This window comes from Erinaceus europaeus, chromosome 12, assembly GCF_950295315.1.
Source record: "Erinaceus europaeus chromosome 12, mEriEur2.1, whole genome shotgun sequence".
NCBI lineage: Eukaryota > Metazoa > Chordata > Mammalia > Eulipotyphla > Erinaceidae > Erinaceus > Erinaceus europaeus.
The window spans coordinates 95,820,271-95,834,886 of NC_080173.1; the positions used below are offsets into that span (position 1 = coordinate 95,820,271).

At 43.0% G+C, this 14,616-nt stretch overlaps 1 protein-coding gene across 6 annotated transcripts in view; it reads left to right on the forward strand.

Annotated features, from left to right (window-relative positions):
• DCAF1 (DDB1 and CUL4 associated factor 1) overlaps positions 1 to 14,616 on the forward strand; it is a 79,734-nt gene that overhangs the window by 50,412 nt on the left and 14,706 nt on the right. For all 6 annotated transcript variants that reach the window (XR_009553236.1, XM_060204586.1, XM_060204588.1 and 3 more), the window contains 8 exons: positions 2,700 to 2,879; positions 4,265 to 4,474; positions 5,273 to 5,442; positions 6,066 to 6,190; positions 7,300 to 8,563; positions 9,482 to 9,680; positions 11,250 to 11,332; positions 12,121 to 12,205. Coding sequence is in view for 5 of the 6 variants with exons in the window: in XM_060204586.1 (XP_060060569.1) it covers positions 2,700 to 2,879; positions 4,265 to 4,474; positions 5,273 to 5,442; positions 6,066 to 6,190; positions 7,300 to 8,563; positions 9,482 to 9,680; positions 11,250 to 11,332; positions 12,121 to 12,205 (2,316 nt within the window). In the remaining variant the exon portion in view is untranslated. The remainder of the gene's footprint in view (positions 1 to 2,699; positions 2,880 to 4,264; positions 4,475 to 5,272; positions 5,443 to 6,065; positions 6,191 to 7,299; positions 8,564 to 9,481; positions 9,681 to 11,249; positions 11,333 to 12,120; positions 12,206 to 14,616) is intronic.

The following is a 14,616-nucleotide window of genomic DNA, read 5'->3' on the forward strand; positions in this document are numbered from 1 at the left end:
CTTCCTTGAGTGGCAGAGGCTGTTGACCCAGCCTCCCTTTGGGAGTGGGGTAGTCCCTACCATTGTTCCACATTGAGGGCAAGGTTCTGTAGAGGCCCACAGAGAGTCCACTATGTTGTTCTTGATGGAGATGAACAGTGGTGGTGGAGAGAGGGATCTTTTTTTTTTCTTTTCTTTTTTTTAATATTTATTCCCTTTTGTTGTCCTTGCTGTTGTTATTGATGTCATCGTTGTTGGATAGGACAGAGAGAAATGGAGAGAGGAGGGGAAGACAGAGAGGAGGAGAGAAAGACAGACACCTGCAGACCTGCTTCACCGCCTGGGAAGCGACTCCCCTGCAGGTGGGGGACCTGGAGGGCTCGAACCAGGATCCTTACGCTGCTACTTGGCCTTTGTGCCATGTGTGCTTAACCCGCTGCGCTAACGCCCGACTCCCTTTATTTTAAAAAATACTTTATTTATTTTCCCTTTTGTTGCCCTTATTTATTTTTATTTTTAAACTTTTTAAAAAAATTATTTGTAAGAAATTAGCAGGAGAGAGAGAATGAGACAAAGAGCCAGACATCACTCTGGTACTTGTGCTGCCGGGGATTGGACTTGGGAGCTCATGTTTAAGAATCCGCTGTGTCCACACGCCAGGACCACTGTTTTGACTATTTTACGCTGTGCTCTGCTATCTTACTAGAGCACTGCTCAGCTGTGACTTATGTAGTGTGGGGATTGAATTTGGGACCTTGGAGCCTCAGGCATTAGATTCTGTGTGACTGTTATGCTGTCACTCCCACCCCTTGACTATTTTATTTTATTTTATTTATTATTATTATTTTTAAAATATTCCCTTTTGTTGCCTTTGTTGTTTTTTATTGTTGTAGTTATTATTGATGTAGTTTAGTTGTTATTGATGTAGTTGTTGTTGGATAGGACAGAGAGAAATGGAGAAGGGGAAGACAGAGGGGAGAAAGACAGACACCTGTAGACCTGCTTCACCGCTTGTGAAGCGACTCCCCTACAGGTGGGGAGCCGGGGACTCGAACCAGGATTCTTAGGCCAGCCCCTGCACTTTGCAGCACATATGCTTAACCTGTTGCACCTGATTCCCGCCTGACTCCCGACTATTTTATTTAAAAAAAATATTTTCATGTGAAAGAATAGGGGGGAAGGGAGGTAGAGGTAGAGAGAGACTAAAGCACTACTCAGCTGTGGTGTATGGTGGTACTGGTGACTGAACCTGAGATCTCTGGGCTTCAGGTGTGTAAGTCTGATGAACTACTGCTGTGTATCACCACAGAACAATTTTCGGAAAAGTGAAAGTGGTTAGTGTAACTTTTAACGAAAAAAGTAAGGAGTGTGATTGTTGGTCTTTATGAAGCATTCTGAAAGTATAAAGTCATTTAGAAAAGGTCTTGTTTTCTGTGTTAAAAAAGCAAAATGGTGGTTCGAGCCCCCAGCTCCCCACCTGCAGGGGCGTCGCTTCACAGGTGGTGAAGCAGGCCTGCAGGTGTCTGTCTCTCCCCCTCTCTGTCTTTCTCTCCTCTCTCCATTTCTCTATGTCTTATCTAACAATGACAACATCAATAACTACAACAACAATAAAAAAACAAGGGCAACAAAAGGGAAAATAAATATTAAACAAACAAACAAACAAGCAAAATAGGAGGTCCGGGAGGTGGTGCAGTGGATAAAATGTTGGACTCTCAGGCATGAGGTCCTGAGTTCAGTCCCCGGCAGCACATGTACCAGAGACTGATATCTGGTTCTTTCTCTCTCTCCTGTCCTCATTAATAAATAAATTTTAAAAATATTTTAAAAAATACCACTCATGTTTGGGCCCAGCCATCATTGCATTAAAGGAAGAATCTTCAGTCCTGTGGTTTCTTTCTTTTCCTCTCTGTCATCTGTCTCAGTGTGAAAAGGTCAGCTAGGAACAGTGAAGCCCTGCAGATGAAAGACAGACACACACACACACACACACACACACATGCATGCACGCACGCACGCACACATATGGGGGGGAGGTGAGGGGGGAATAAAAATAGACCTGAGGACTGTCTTAGAATTCATGTTACAGGGAGTTGGGCGGTAGCACAGCGGGTTAAGAGCAGGTGGTGCAAAGCGCAGGGACCGGCATAAGGATCCCGGTTCAAGCTCCTGGCTCCCCACCTGCAAGGGAGTCGCTTCACAAGCAGTGAAGCAGGTCTGCAAGTGTCTCTCTTTCTCTCCCCCTCTCTGTCTTCCCCTCCTCTCTCCATTTCTCTCTGTCCTATCCAACAACAACGGCATCAGTAATCACAACAATAAAACAACAAGGGTAACAAAAGGGAATAAATAAATATTAAAAAAAAAGAATTCATGTTACTTTCCTTAGAAGACATCAAAACGAGTGAATCAGTGATAGAATGGATACTAAATTTGCAAACTTGTAGCACCCTAGGGAAGTCCTTCTTGCTTATAAGTAGAAACTCTAATGCCTATGTGGTGGAGCATTGTAATTGTTACGGAATATAAGTATTTTCAGAATTTGATACTCTTAAGTATACAGTCTAATTTAGATGCATAAATTTAGGTTGTGTACACTCAGAATGACTTGACCAGGAGTTGTCATTAGACCCCTTAAAGATACCTACTGTGCAGGTGAGCTTTTCATCCCCATCAAAAGTGTTTTCACTCTAAATTAAAAAATAAATCTCTATTTTTTGCAGGTCTGCATGCATCCCCACAATGTTTTGTCTGACGTGGTGAACTATACGCTGTGGTTAATGGAGTGTTCTCATGCCTCAGGGTGCTGCCATGCCACCATGTTTTTCTCAATCTGCTTCTCCTTCCGGGCAGTGCTGGAGCTCTTTGACCACTATGATGGTCTTCGTCGCCTGGTGAATTTGGTGAGATTTCTTCAGTTTCCTCTTGTTAATAATAGTTGGGTCCTTTTTGTCTTAGATCCCCTTCAGAATCTTCTGACAGGAAGAGTTTTGCTATCATTCTTTGCAGATAGTCCTTCCCTCCATTCACATATCTCTCCTTTAAGAGGTTAGAGCTGCTGTTGTAGATTTGATTTGTCTTGAGGACAGTAATCTAGGAGAGTGGGGATCACTATTGATAATTTTAATCTTTCTAAAAGCAATGGTTTGGGGCCAGGTGATGGCGCACCTGGTTGAATGCACAGTGCACACGGATCAGGGTTTGAACCCTTGGTCCCCACCTGCAGGGGGAAAGCTTTGCAAGTGGTAAAGCAGTATTGCAGGTGTCTCTCTGTCTCTCTCCCTCTCTATCTCACCCTCCCCTCTCAATTTCTGGCTGTCTCTATCCAATAAATAAAGATAATTTTAAAAAAGGATTTATTTACTTATTTTTCATGTGAGATAGTTTTATATGAGAAAGGGATTGAGAAGCCAGAACACCACTCTGGTACATGTGGCACTGGGGATTGAACCAGGAACTTTAATTGTGTGAGGCCTGTACTCTACCAGTTGAACTGTTTTCCCAGCCAAGATGCCTTTCTTTTTTCTGTGGCACCAGTGAGTGAGCCCAGGACCTTGTGCATGTCTAATACTGCCGACTGGTCTTCTTGATCCATTTTTTCTTTCCTCCCCCTTCCCTTTCTCTCCTCCTCCCCTTCTTCTGAGGAAGAGAATAGAGGGAGAGAGAGAGAGGAGAGAGGATAGCACCATTCTGTCGGCAGTGTACTCTTAGTGCTTCCCATTGTGCCTCCCATGTGATGCTGGGATTGGAATGTACAGCCTCACACATAGTAAAGCACTTACTCTACCTGGTGGGTTATCTTCTGATTCTATGTGTCATTCAACGGGATCAAAAGTTAAATGATTTTTTAAAAAAATTATTTATTTATTCCCTTTTATTGTCCTTATTTTATTGTTGAAGTTATTGTTGTCATCGTTGTTGTATAGGACAGAGAGAAATGGAGAGAGACAGGGAAGACAGAGGGGAGAGAAAGACAGACACCTGAGACCTGCCTCACCGCTTGTGAAGCGACTCCCCTGCAGGTGGGGAGCCTGGGCTCGAACCGGGGTCCTTACGCCGGTCCTTGTGCTTTGCGCCACATGTGCTTAACCCGCTGCACTACAGCCCGACTCCCGTTAAGTGATTTATTTAATATGGGTGTAATATTTTTCTTTTATAAAGTTATTATCACATTTTATAGAGTCACTTTGACATTTTCATGTTTAAATATAAAATTACTGCAATCTTTTTGCTCTCTTTACTTCTCATTTCTCCCTTCTGTCCCATTCTTTTGTTGCTTTTTTAATAGATCAGTACTTTGGAGATTTTAAATTTGGAAGACCAGGGTGCGCTTCTGAGTGATGATGAAATATTTGCTAGTCGCCAAACTGGGAAACATACCTGCATGGCCTTACGCAAGTACTTTGAGGCCCACTTGGCCATTAAGTTGGAACAAGTCAAGCAGTCACTTCAGAGGACTGAGGGCGGCATTCTTGTCCATCCTCAACCACCGTATAAGGTAAGAAACTTGTCATCAAAGGGAAAGTTGTTAACTCTTTTTGCAGAATCTTGGGCCTAAAACTCACATTGAGATTAGTGAAATCTATACAGGATGAATGCGGCTGGGTTAGCTCTTCCTTCCGCCGAGGCACAGTACTTGAAAACTGGTGTAGTAGAAATAAATTCAAGGATTTACTTTCAGTTAAGTTGCTATTTCACGAGAGGGGAAGGGGATACTAGAAATAAAAGACGAATTAAAGTATGTAAAAAGGGTTTTCTTCTTTCTTTCTTTCTTCCTTTCTTTCTTTCTTTCTTCGCTAACTATCCTGCCACCTTCTACTGGGATTTATTTATTTTTAAATGCATGTTTATGGTGGTGCAGGGGATCAAACCTGCAACTTTGGAGCCTCAGGCATGAGAGTCTCTTTGCATAAACATGCTATCTACTGCCCCTAGGATTTCTTTTTTGATGGGATGTGTCAGAAACTTTTTTGAACTTACCTTTGGGTGAAAATTAGAATCTGCATGTTTAAAAATTTATAAATTATAAGGAACCAATTATTTGGTGCTTCCGTCTCAAGCTGTGAAATGTATGCACCAACCAGTCGGGCATTTAACAATGTACTGTGAACTTAGTCACAAGTGACATAAAATATTAAACATATTCATCATTTCCTATGTAGACAATTGGAACAGGAATTGTGGAGTTTGAAAGCTGTTGTTACATCGCTTTCTTATTAAGCCCTGTGGCAGGTGAGCTAACGAGACGGTAGCAGTTCAGATGACGGAGTTCTTTGACAGTGTTTCCTCCTTACAGGCATGCTCGTATACTCATGAGCAGATTGTGGAGATGATGGAATTTTTGATAGAATATGGCCCGGCACAACTGTACTGGGAGCCAGCTGAAGTCTTCCTCAAACTTTCTTGTGTCCAGTTGTTGCTGCAGCTCATCTCTATAGCCTGCAATTGGAAGACCTATTATGCAAGGTGGGACCAGGAGAGCTTCCAGATGAAGTCAGATGTAGCTTTTGGCTAAAGTTAATGTTGGTTTCTACGTGATGTACAGTACACAGTTGCTGGACTGAACTGAAATTTAGAATCTGAATCTGAGAAACCAATATGCATAATTGTTTAGTCCAGAGAGTACTTATTTATATTTGTGGTGTTGGTGATTGTAAATATTGTACAATGTTTAGTTACCTTTCTTCAGAGAAATTACAGGTGGGTTAAAGTCCTGTCTTGAGACTAGAATCCAGTATTCTTTGGTACTTGGTCTTTTAAGTGTCTTGTCATGTGTATCTTATTTTGACATATAACTATTTTTTTTTCATATGATTTTTCCAAGTTAGTTAAAAAAAACCAGGGGGGAAACCAGTAGAGCAGGATTAGGTGCAGGAAAGGATAGCTAATAGAATTAGGAAGTTTTTTGTTTTTTGTTTTTTTTTAATATCAGAGCACTGCTTAGCTCTGGCTTATGGTGGTGTGGGGGATTGGAGCCTCAGACATGAGTCTCTTTGCATAACCATTATGCTATCTACCCTCTGTCCATAACTGTTATTTCTTATGACCAAATCCAGGTTTTTCCTGACTTAATTCTTCTTCCCGTCTAGGAATGACACTGTGCGTTTCGCTTTGGATGTCCTGGCCATCCTCACTGTCGTACCCAAGATCCAGCTCCAGTTGGCAGAATCAGTGGATGTGCTGGATGAAGCTGGCTCTACTGTCTCCACTGTAGGTAGGTTGTACTTTGTTATTTTTGTTCTTGGTCTGGATTTGTTTCCCTTTGTTGTTCTGGTCATGGTTATTTACCTGACTTAAATTTTCAGTATTAGAGCAGAAAGTAGTAAAAGGTAGGGACCTTGCCTGTATCTTCTAAGTTGTGCCATTATAATTTCACTTAATGGAGTTGTTGTTAAACTCTGGTTTCCTGAATGGTACACTTCTGTTGTAGTGTTACACTGCATTCTAGAAAACCTTGGATGATGTTACACTAGGCATCTGGTTTTTGGGAAAATGGTGTTGGGTAAATAGTGAAATACTTAGGCAGTTTTATAATCATATCCCTAATAAAACCAGTAATTGATAAGCATCTTAGAATGGGTAGAAGCTGTCACACAGGACCAAAATGTTTTTTGTTTGAAAGTACCTTACTAAGGGAAGTGCAGAAAAGGACTGCTGCTAGGGTAAGCATGGAAGAAAGTAGTGTTACTGTTGGTGCAGAGGTGCTCATTCTAAGGAGAACATCTTAAGGCACAACAACTTAAAAAAAAAAAAAAAAAATATATATATATATATATATATATATATATATATATATATATATATATATATATTTAGTAGACAGAGGAGAAAGGGGGAGAATGAGAACTAGAACACCACTCTGATATTTGCACTATCAGGGATCGAACTTGAGACCTCATGCCTGAGAGTATCTACTGTGCTATCCCCTAGAGCACATAACCACTTCTTTTTAACTGCCTACATGTAAGAGTTAATTGTATCACTGTAGCATCGAATTTGAGACTTTTTCTTTCCTGGTACAGGTTTTAATTTGTTTCTGTCACTCTTGTTCCCTTTGTGTAGGAAAATTGCACACAAGCATCAGTAACTTTCACATTATATTAATATTATTCCTTTGTTAAAAATAGCTATGAGACAGTGTTTTCTAAAGATACACTATATCAGAACGATGTTTGATGCAAACAATTCCTAGTATGTAGGGGTAAAGTATGATAGTTTTCTTTCAAGGGGAACAAAATACATAGGTTTTCACTCTAGGGCAACTGTTCAAGTTGGTCAGAAGCTGTATGAAGAACAATAAATAAAGTTTTTCCCCCTCAATAGGTATCAGCATTATTTTGGGAGTGGCTGAGGGTGAGTTCTTTATCCATGATGCTGAGATTCAGAAGTCAGCACTTCAGATTATCATCAATTGTGTGTGTGGCCCGGATAACCGAATTTCCAGCATTGGCAAATTTATCTCTGGAACTCCTCGGAGAAAGTTGCCTCAGGCTCCCAAAAGCAGCGAGCACACCCTGGCCAAGATGTGGAATGTGGTTCAGTCCAACAATGGTATCAAGGTGCTGCTTTCTTTACTGTCCATCAAGATGCCCATCACAGATGCAGACCAGATCCGGGCTCTGGCGTGTAAGGCCCTTGTGGGCCTCTCCCGTAGCAGCACTGTCAGGCAAATCATCAGCAAACTGCCACTTTTCAGCAGCTGCCAGATTCAGCAGCTGATGAAGGAGCCTGTGCTACAGGACAAGCGCAGTGACCATGTCAAGTTCTGCAAGTACGCAGCTGAGCTCATTGAACGGGTGTCTGGAAAGCCACTTCTCATTGGCACTGATGTATCCTTGGCAAGGCTACAGAAAGCAGATGTTGTTGCCCAGTCAAGAATCTCCTTCCCTGAGAAAGAGCTGCTTTTGCTGATTCGAAACCATCTCATTTCTAAAGGGCTTGGGGAGACAGCAACTGTCTTGACAAAAGAAGCTGACCTGCCCATGACTGCTGCCTCCCATTCTTCTGCCTTCACCCCAGTTACTGCTGCTGCTTCTCCTGTCTCTCTTCCCCGAACCCCTCGGATTGCCAATGGTATTGCAACTCGACTGGGCAGTCATACTGCTGTGGGGACCTCTGCCCCTTCTGCCCCCACTGCCCATCCTCAACCCCGTCCCCCCCAGAATTCACTAGCTCTGCCTGGCCCATCTTATGCAGGCAATTCTCCTTTGATTGGTAGGATCAGTTTTATCAGAGAGAGGCCATCACCTTGCAATGGCAGGAAAATCAGAGTGTTGCGACAGAAGTCGGACCATGGTGCTTATAGCCAAAGCCCAGCCATAAAAAAGCAGTTGGACAGGCATCTTCCTTCCCCGCCAACGCTGGACAGTATTATCACAGAATATCTTCGAGAACAGCATGCTCGCTGCAAGAACCCAGTTGCCACGTGTCCACCTTTCTCTCTCTTTACTCCTCATCAGTGTCCTGAGCCAAAACAGAGGAGGCAAGCACCAATAAACTTTACCTCCAGGCTAACTCGCAGGGCATCGTTTCCAAAGTATGGAGGGGTGGATGGCGGATGCTTTGATAGGCACCTTATTTTTAGCAGGTAAGGAGAGGCCACCTCACTTCCTGGGAATCAGAGTGATTCTTCTCTTTAAGTCAGAATGGTTGTTGGTCAGTGTGAGCATGCACAGGTTAGTCCAGAAAGCCATTTGTTGACCTCAGGTGCCAGTGATGGTCAGTTTGCCAACATGCCCAGTGTGTCTGTACTCCCTTTTGTTAGCCATGTTTTATTTATTTATTTTTCAATTTCCTTCCATGGGTTCTTGTATGATTGTTGACAATGTGATATGATCCTCTCGTTTTTTGTTACAGCTAGTCCTTTTTCTAGAACTCAAGCAACACACTCTCCTTAGTTAGGACTGTAAACTTTTTTTTTGTTCAAACTGTCTCCCATTCTTATATTTTACAGGTCTTCCATAAAAGATTTTTCATCTACTTTTTATTTTATTTATTTATTTACCAGAGCACTGCTCAGCTCTGGCTTATAGTGATGTGGGCAACTGAACCTGGAATCCCAGAACCTCAGGCGTGGGAATCTGTTTGCATGACTATTATGCCTTTACGTAAAACATTGTGGGACCCCAAAGATTTTCTTACTATGCGTGATTAACCTGCTACACCACCGCTGCCCCCCTCAAAGATTTTGCTTTGCTTTGTTTATTTTTATAAGATTTATTTATTTATCTAGAGAGAGGGAGGACTAGAGCATTACTGTGGCACTTATGATGCCAGAGAACTTGGGATCTCGTGCATGAGAGTTCACTTTATTCACTGTGTCACTTCCTATGTGCTCTCATAGACTTTAACATGGGAATTTTTGTTACTAAGTCTGTAAGTAGAGGACGTTTTTCTCTAGGTTTGCAAAAAAGCTGTTTGAAGCATAAATGCTCTTTTCTTTGCAAAGTTTTCTTTTTGCAGGTTCCACACATTCTTTGTCTCTGATTTTCTCTCTGCTTATTAGGTTTCGTCCCATTTCAGTGTTTCGGGAAGCTAATGAAGATGAGAGTGGCTTCACCTGCTGTGCATTCTCTGCACGGGAGCGATTCTTGATGCTTGGCACTTGCACGGGGCAGTTGAAGCTCTACAATGTGTTTAGTGGACAAGAGGAGGCGAGCTATAACTGTCACAACTCAGCCATCACACACCTTGAACCTTCCAGGGTAAAGGTTCTTCTTAGATAGTTCTGTTATTCTCCCAAGATGGTTGGTGAAGTATGGGCCTGTGGTTTGGCTGAATGTCTACATTTGTATGTGAAATTTTATTGGGATATAGCCATACTTATATGTTTATGTTACATGGGTGACTGTTCCTGTGCTATAGTGCCAGAGTTGAGTAATTGGTAAGAAACCATATGGACTTCAAAACCAAAACCACTTACTTACTCTCTGGCGCTTGAAGTAGGCTTACCATTACATAAGAACTGAGTGTGTGTGTGTGTGTGTGTGTGTGTGTGTGTGTGTGTGTGTGAGAGAGAGAGAAGAGATGATTTTACCACCAACAACCCATCCCCTCTTTGTGTGCCTCAAGCATGTACAAAGTTTCGTAACTGTTAAGAGTGTTTTAAAGAGCTTGCCCATGGGGGTCGGGCGATAGCACAGCGGTTTAAGTGCACATGGCACAAAGCACAGGACTGGCATGAGGATCCCAGTGTGAGCCCCTGGCTCCCCAGCTGCAGGGGGTCGCTTCACAAGTGGTGAAATAGGTCTGCAGGTGTCTTATCTTTCTCCCCCCCCCCCCCGTCTTCCCTTCTCCAGATTTCTCTCTGTCCTATTCAACAACAATGACAGCAGTAACAACAACCATAAACAACAAGGGCAACAAAAGGGAAAAATGGCCTCTAGGAGTACTGGATTCGAGTTCAGGCCCCAGCAATAACCCCTGGAGGCAAAAAGATAGATAGATAAATATAAAGAGGTCGCCCTTTAGTGGACTTTCTTTGTGAGAACCTTTTAAAAGAGATTCTTGGCGAAAGTGAGCACAGACTAGCATGGAGAAGGCCCCTGTTTACTGTGGCATCCATCTGCCAGATCACTGCTCTCGGCACTCAACAAAAAACAAAGTAAAAAACCTTGTTCATGTATATATGCTAATAGTGTATTTTTTTAAATTATTTTTTCCCTTTTGTTGCCCTTGTTGTTTATAATAGTCTTTATTTTTTAACCATTCAATTTAATTTATTTATTTTGCCTCCAGGGTTATCGCTGGGGCTCAGTGCCTGCACCACAATCCACTGCTCCTGGAGGCTATTTTCCCCCTTTTGCTGCCCTTGTTGTTTTATCGTTGTTATTCTGATTGTTATTGTTATTGTTGTTGGATAGGACAGAGAGAAACTGAGAGAGGAAGGGAAAACAGAGGGGGAGAGAAAGATAGACACCTGCAGACCTGCTTCACCGCCTGTGAAGCGACTCCTCTGCGGGGGGGCGGGAGCCGGGGGGTCAAACCTGGCACTTTGTACCACCTGCCACCTGCGCTTAACCAGCTGCGCTACCACCCGACTCCCTGAATTCATTATTCTTAATATCTGAGTAATATTCCGTTGTTCCACCGCCTGGCCCCCACAGTGGTCTTTATAACAGACTTTCCTGCCTGTTGACACTGGAGATCCCAGGCTTAGTCTTTAGCACTGCCCACTACACCACAAGCTAGAATGGAGCAGTGCTCTGACTCAAGAAATGATGACTTCTGCACTTGATAAACCATGCTTCCTCTCTTTGGGCCTCCCTGTTTAGGATGGGTCTTTGCTGTTAACATCTGCAACGTGGAGCCAGCCTCTGTCTGCACTTTGGGGAATGAAATCAGTATTTGATATGAAGTATGTATCTGTTTTACAACCTACTTTCAGTTTTATCATCTGTACCCCCTTTGTCTTGATTCTTAGATTTGAAGTCTGGTGAAAAAAAGAAATCCTGGGTGATTGTTTGCTTTTCCTTTCCTTTTTTTTTTTTTTTTTTTTTTTTTTAATATTTCCTTTTGTTGCCCTTGTTGTTGGATAGGACAGAGAGAAATCGAGAGAAGAGGGGAAGACAGAGAGGTGGAGAGAAAGACAGACACCTGCAGACCTGCTTCACCACCTGTGAAGCGACTCCCCTGCAGGTGGGGAGCCGGGGTTCAAACCGGGATCCTTACGCCGGTCCTTAACCCGCTGCACTACCGCCCGACTCCCGTTTTTCCTTTTCTTATGTGGCTTAATGTCTGATTAGATTTTTGTTTTTCTTAAACCTTGGATGTTTTTACCAGGTATATGCATTCCCATTACATACGCTTCACTAATCCCAATTGGGACATCCGTGTGGTTTCTTATCTTCCTATGACAGTTGCGCTGTTTGCTAGGGCATATTTAATGGCACATATGCTGCATTAGACATTTCCTTAACCAAGTAATTCCTGTTAATTGCTTTGGATCTGCCTGAACAAAACAGATGGTGTAGGGAATTTTCTTTTATTATTAAATATATAACATTTTGTTTGTGAGCTAAAAATGAAAAATAACTCCAGTGACTATGTAGGGTCAAACAAAGTCTTGATGGTTACCTTGATTTTCAGGTGGTTGAGCATCTGCCCTGACGAATGCCTTATCAGTATTTCTCTTGTTTTCCATAGGCATTCCTTCACAGAAGATCATTATGTAGAATTTAGTAAGCACTCTCAGGATCGAGTCATAGGCACAAAAGGAGACATTGCCCATGTAAGTACTTTAGCACCCACTTTTCAACATCACAGTCTAATGAACCAGTGTGGGCAGTTAGAAACTGCTCAGTGATACTCTTTCCAGTCAGAATCTAGAAAAGCTATAGGAAACAAGTGAAAGGACAGAACATAAATTCAGTCCTATAACCCGAGAAAGATGGTGTTAGCCGGCAAGTACTCTCCAACACTTCAGTCTTTGATGAGATAAAGCTCTGTGTTTGGGGAGCCTTGGTGGAGTTCCCATCAAGAAGAAATCACCTGGATAGTGAGATGCTTTGCCTTGTGCACAGCTCAGATTTGAGCTCAGCCCCCACCGCTTTGAAGGACGCCAGGGTGCTGTTATTTCTCTCCCCTCACTCCCTACTCCACCCCGGCTTCTTTCCCTGTCTGGAAAGAAAAAGGCCAGCCCAGAGGGCTGAGGCCCGGGTCATAACCAAAACACAAAACAGAAGAACGTAGGAGCAGCAGCAGATACATGGTATGTGAGGCAGTAAGTGGTCCCACAGTGAGGAGAGCAGGGTAGGAAAAAGAGAGGTAGGGTTCATGGTGGTGGTGTCACTGGTTGGGTGCTGCTCACGCAGTGTCTTGAAGAAAGTGGGGATTTGATGTGAGGAGATAGGTCAGCTGGTATAGTGTACCCTTTACCATGTGTGGGAACCTGGGTTCAAGCCCCTGACCACCACATGGGGCTCACCATGTAAATGGGAAGCTTCGTGAGCAGTGGAGCTGTGCTGTGATGTCCCTCCTCTCTGTCTAGAATAAAGGGGGGGGGGGGCAGAGTGTGGGCTTGAGCAGGGCTTTTATTTTTATTTAGTTTTATTTCCTTTTTTAAAAAATTATCTTTATTTATTGAATAAGATAGCCAGAAATTGAGAGAATGGGGGAAGATAGAGAGGGAGAGAGATACCTGCAGCCCTGCTTCACCACTTGCAAAGCTTTCTCCCTGCAGGTGGGGGCTTGAACCTGGGTCCTTGCTCATTGTGACATGTGCGCTCAACCAGGTGAGCCACTACCCAGCCCCGAGTGGGGGTAGATAGTATAATGGTTATTTAGAGAGACTCTCATGCCTGAAACTCCAGAGCCCCAGGTTCAATCCCCTACACCACCACAAACCAGAGCTGAGGAGTGTTCTGGTAAAGAGAAGTGTAGGCTTTATGGAGTATGTGGGGTAGTGGTCTAAGACCTCGGAGGGGAGAGGGGAGAAGATAAGAGCTCAGACTGGTCGGGCTGCATATCCTGGAGTATCTTAGCAGGTACTGATTTTGACCTTTTTAATAATACTCTTTTCTGTGCAGGGGGGAGAGGGGCGTTTTCTTTTTCTTTATTTTTACTGGAGCATGGCTCAGCTGTGGTTTATGGTGGTGCAGGGAACTGAACCTGCTGATAGCATTTAGAGCCGTTACCCTGAATGAGATGATCAAGGAGACTAGAGAAGTGTGGGCGTCAAGTCCTGGCACATGCCACATGTAGAGGTGGCCAAGAGAATTTGGGAAAGAGGCAAATAGGATGTTATGCAACACCACAGGAGATAGCAGCAAGTGAGCTGTAGAAGACAAAGTAAGACTGCTGTGAGGAAAGATCCATCAACTGGCAGAAACTGGTGGTGAGTTGGGCAGTTGAGGGACCCTTTTATATGCAGTGTTAGTGAAGGACCAGTGGTCTTCACATGTGTGATGCCGTTGAGCCACTGCCTTAGGCCAATTAAAAACATTTTAAACTTACTAGCATCAGAGAGGGGAGATGGCACATCACTCTGGCACATTGTCATAACAGGGACTGAATTTGGGGTCCTGTGCTTTCAGAACCAAAGCTGTAGCCGTTGTGTCTTGCCTCAGGCAGCCCTGCCCCGATTTGATCCTCTATTTCTTTGGGAGAGTAAGGGAGGTATACCAATCACTGCTTTACCATCCATGGAGTTCCCTTGGTGCTGTCCCTGGTGCTTTCCTGCTGGAACAAGAGTTTGAACCCAGGGCTCTAGGCATGTTAAGGCCTGTGCTGCTTCTAGGTGACCTTTGATTTAGCAATGAGAGACCACAGTTGATCATATCACAAGTCAGTTCTGAGTAGTAGAGGGAAAATCTGATCAGAGCAGTCCTGGAGAGGTGGCACAGCTGGTAGCATTGGACTTTCAAGAACAAGGTCCCTGAGTTCAGTCCCTGCAGGGCAGCACATGTCCTAGCATGATTTCTGCTTCTTCATTTTCTTTTTCTTCTTATTTTCCCCCCTCTCGTTAATGCATAATTTCCCCCTCATTCTTTACATGAAAATGTTTTTATTAAGTTAATGTAAATATAAATAAAATGTATATAAAATAATAAAATGTATATATAATAATAATATATATATGTATATATATGTATATATATGTATATGTATATATATATGTAATGTATATAATAATAAAATGTA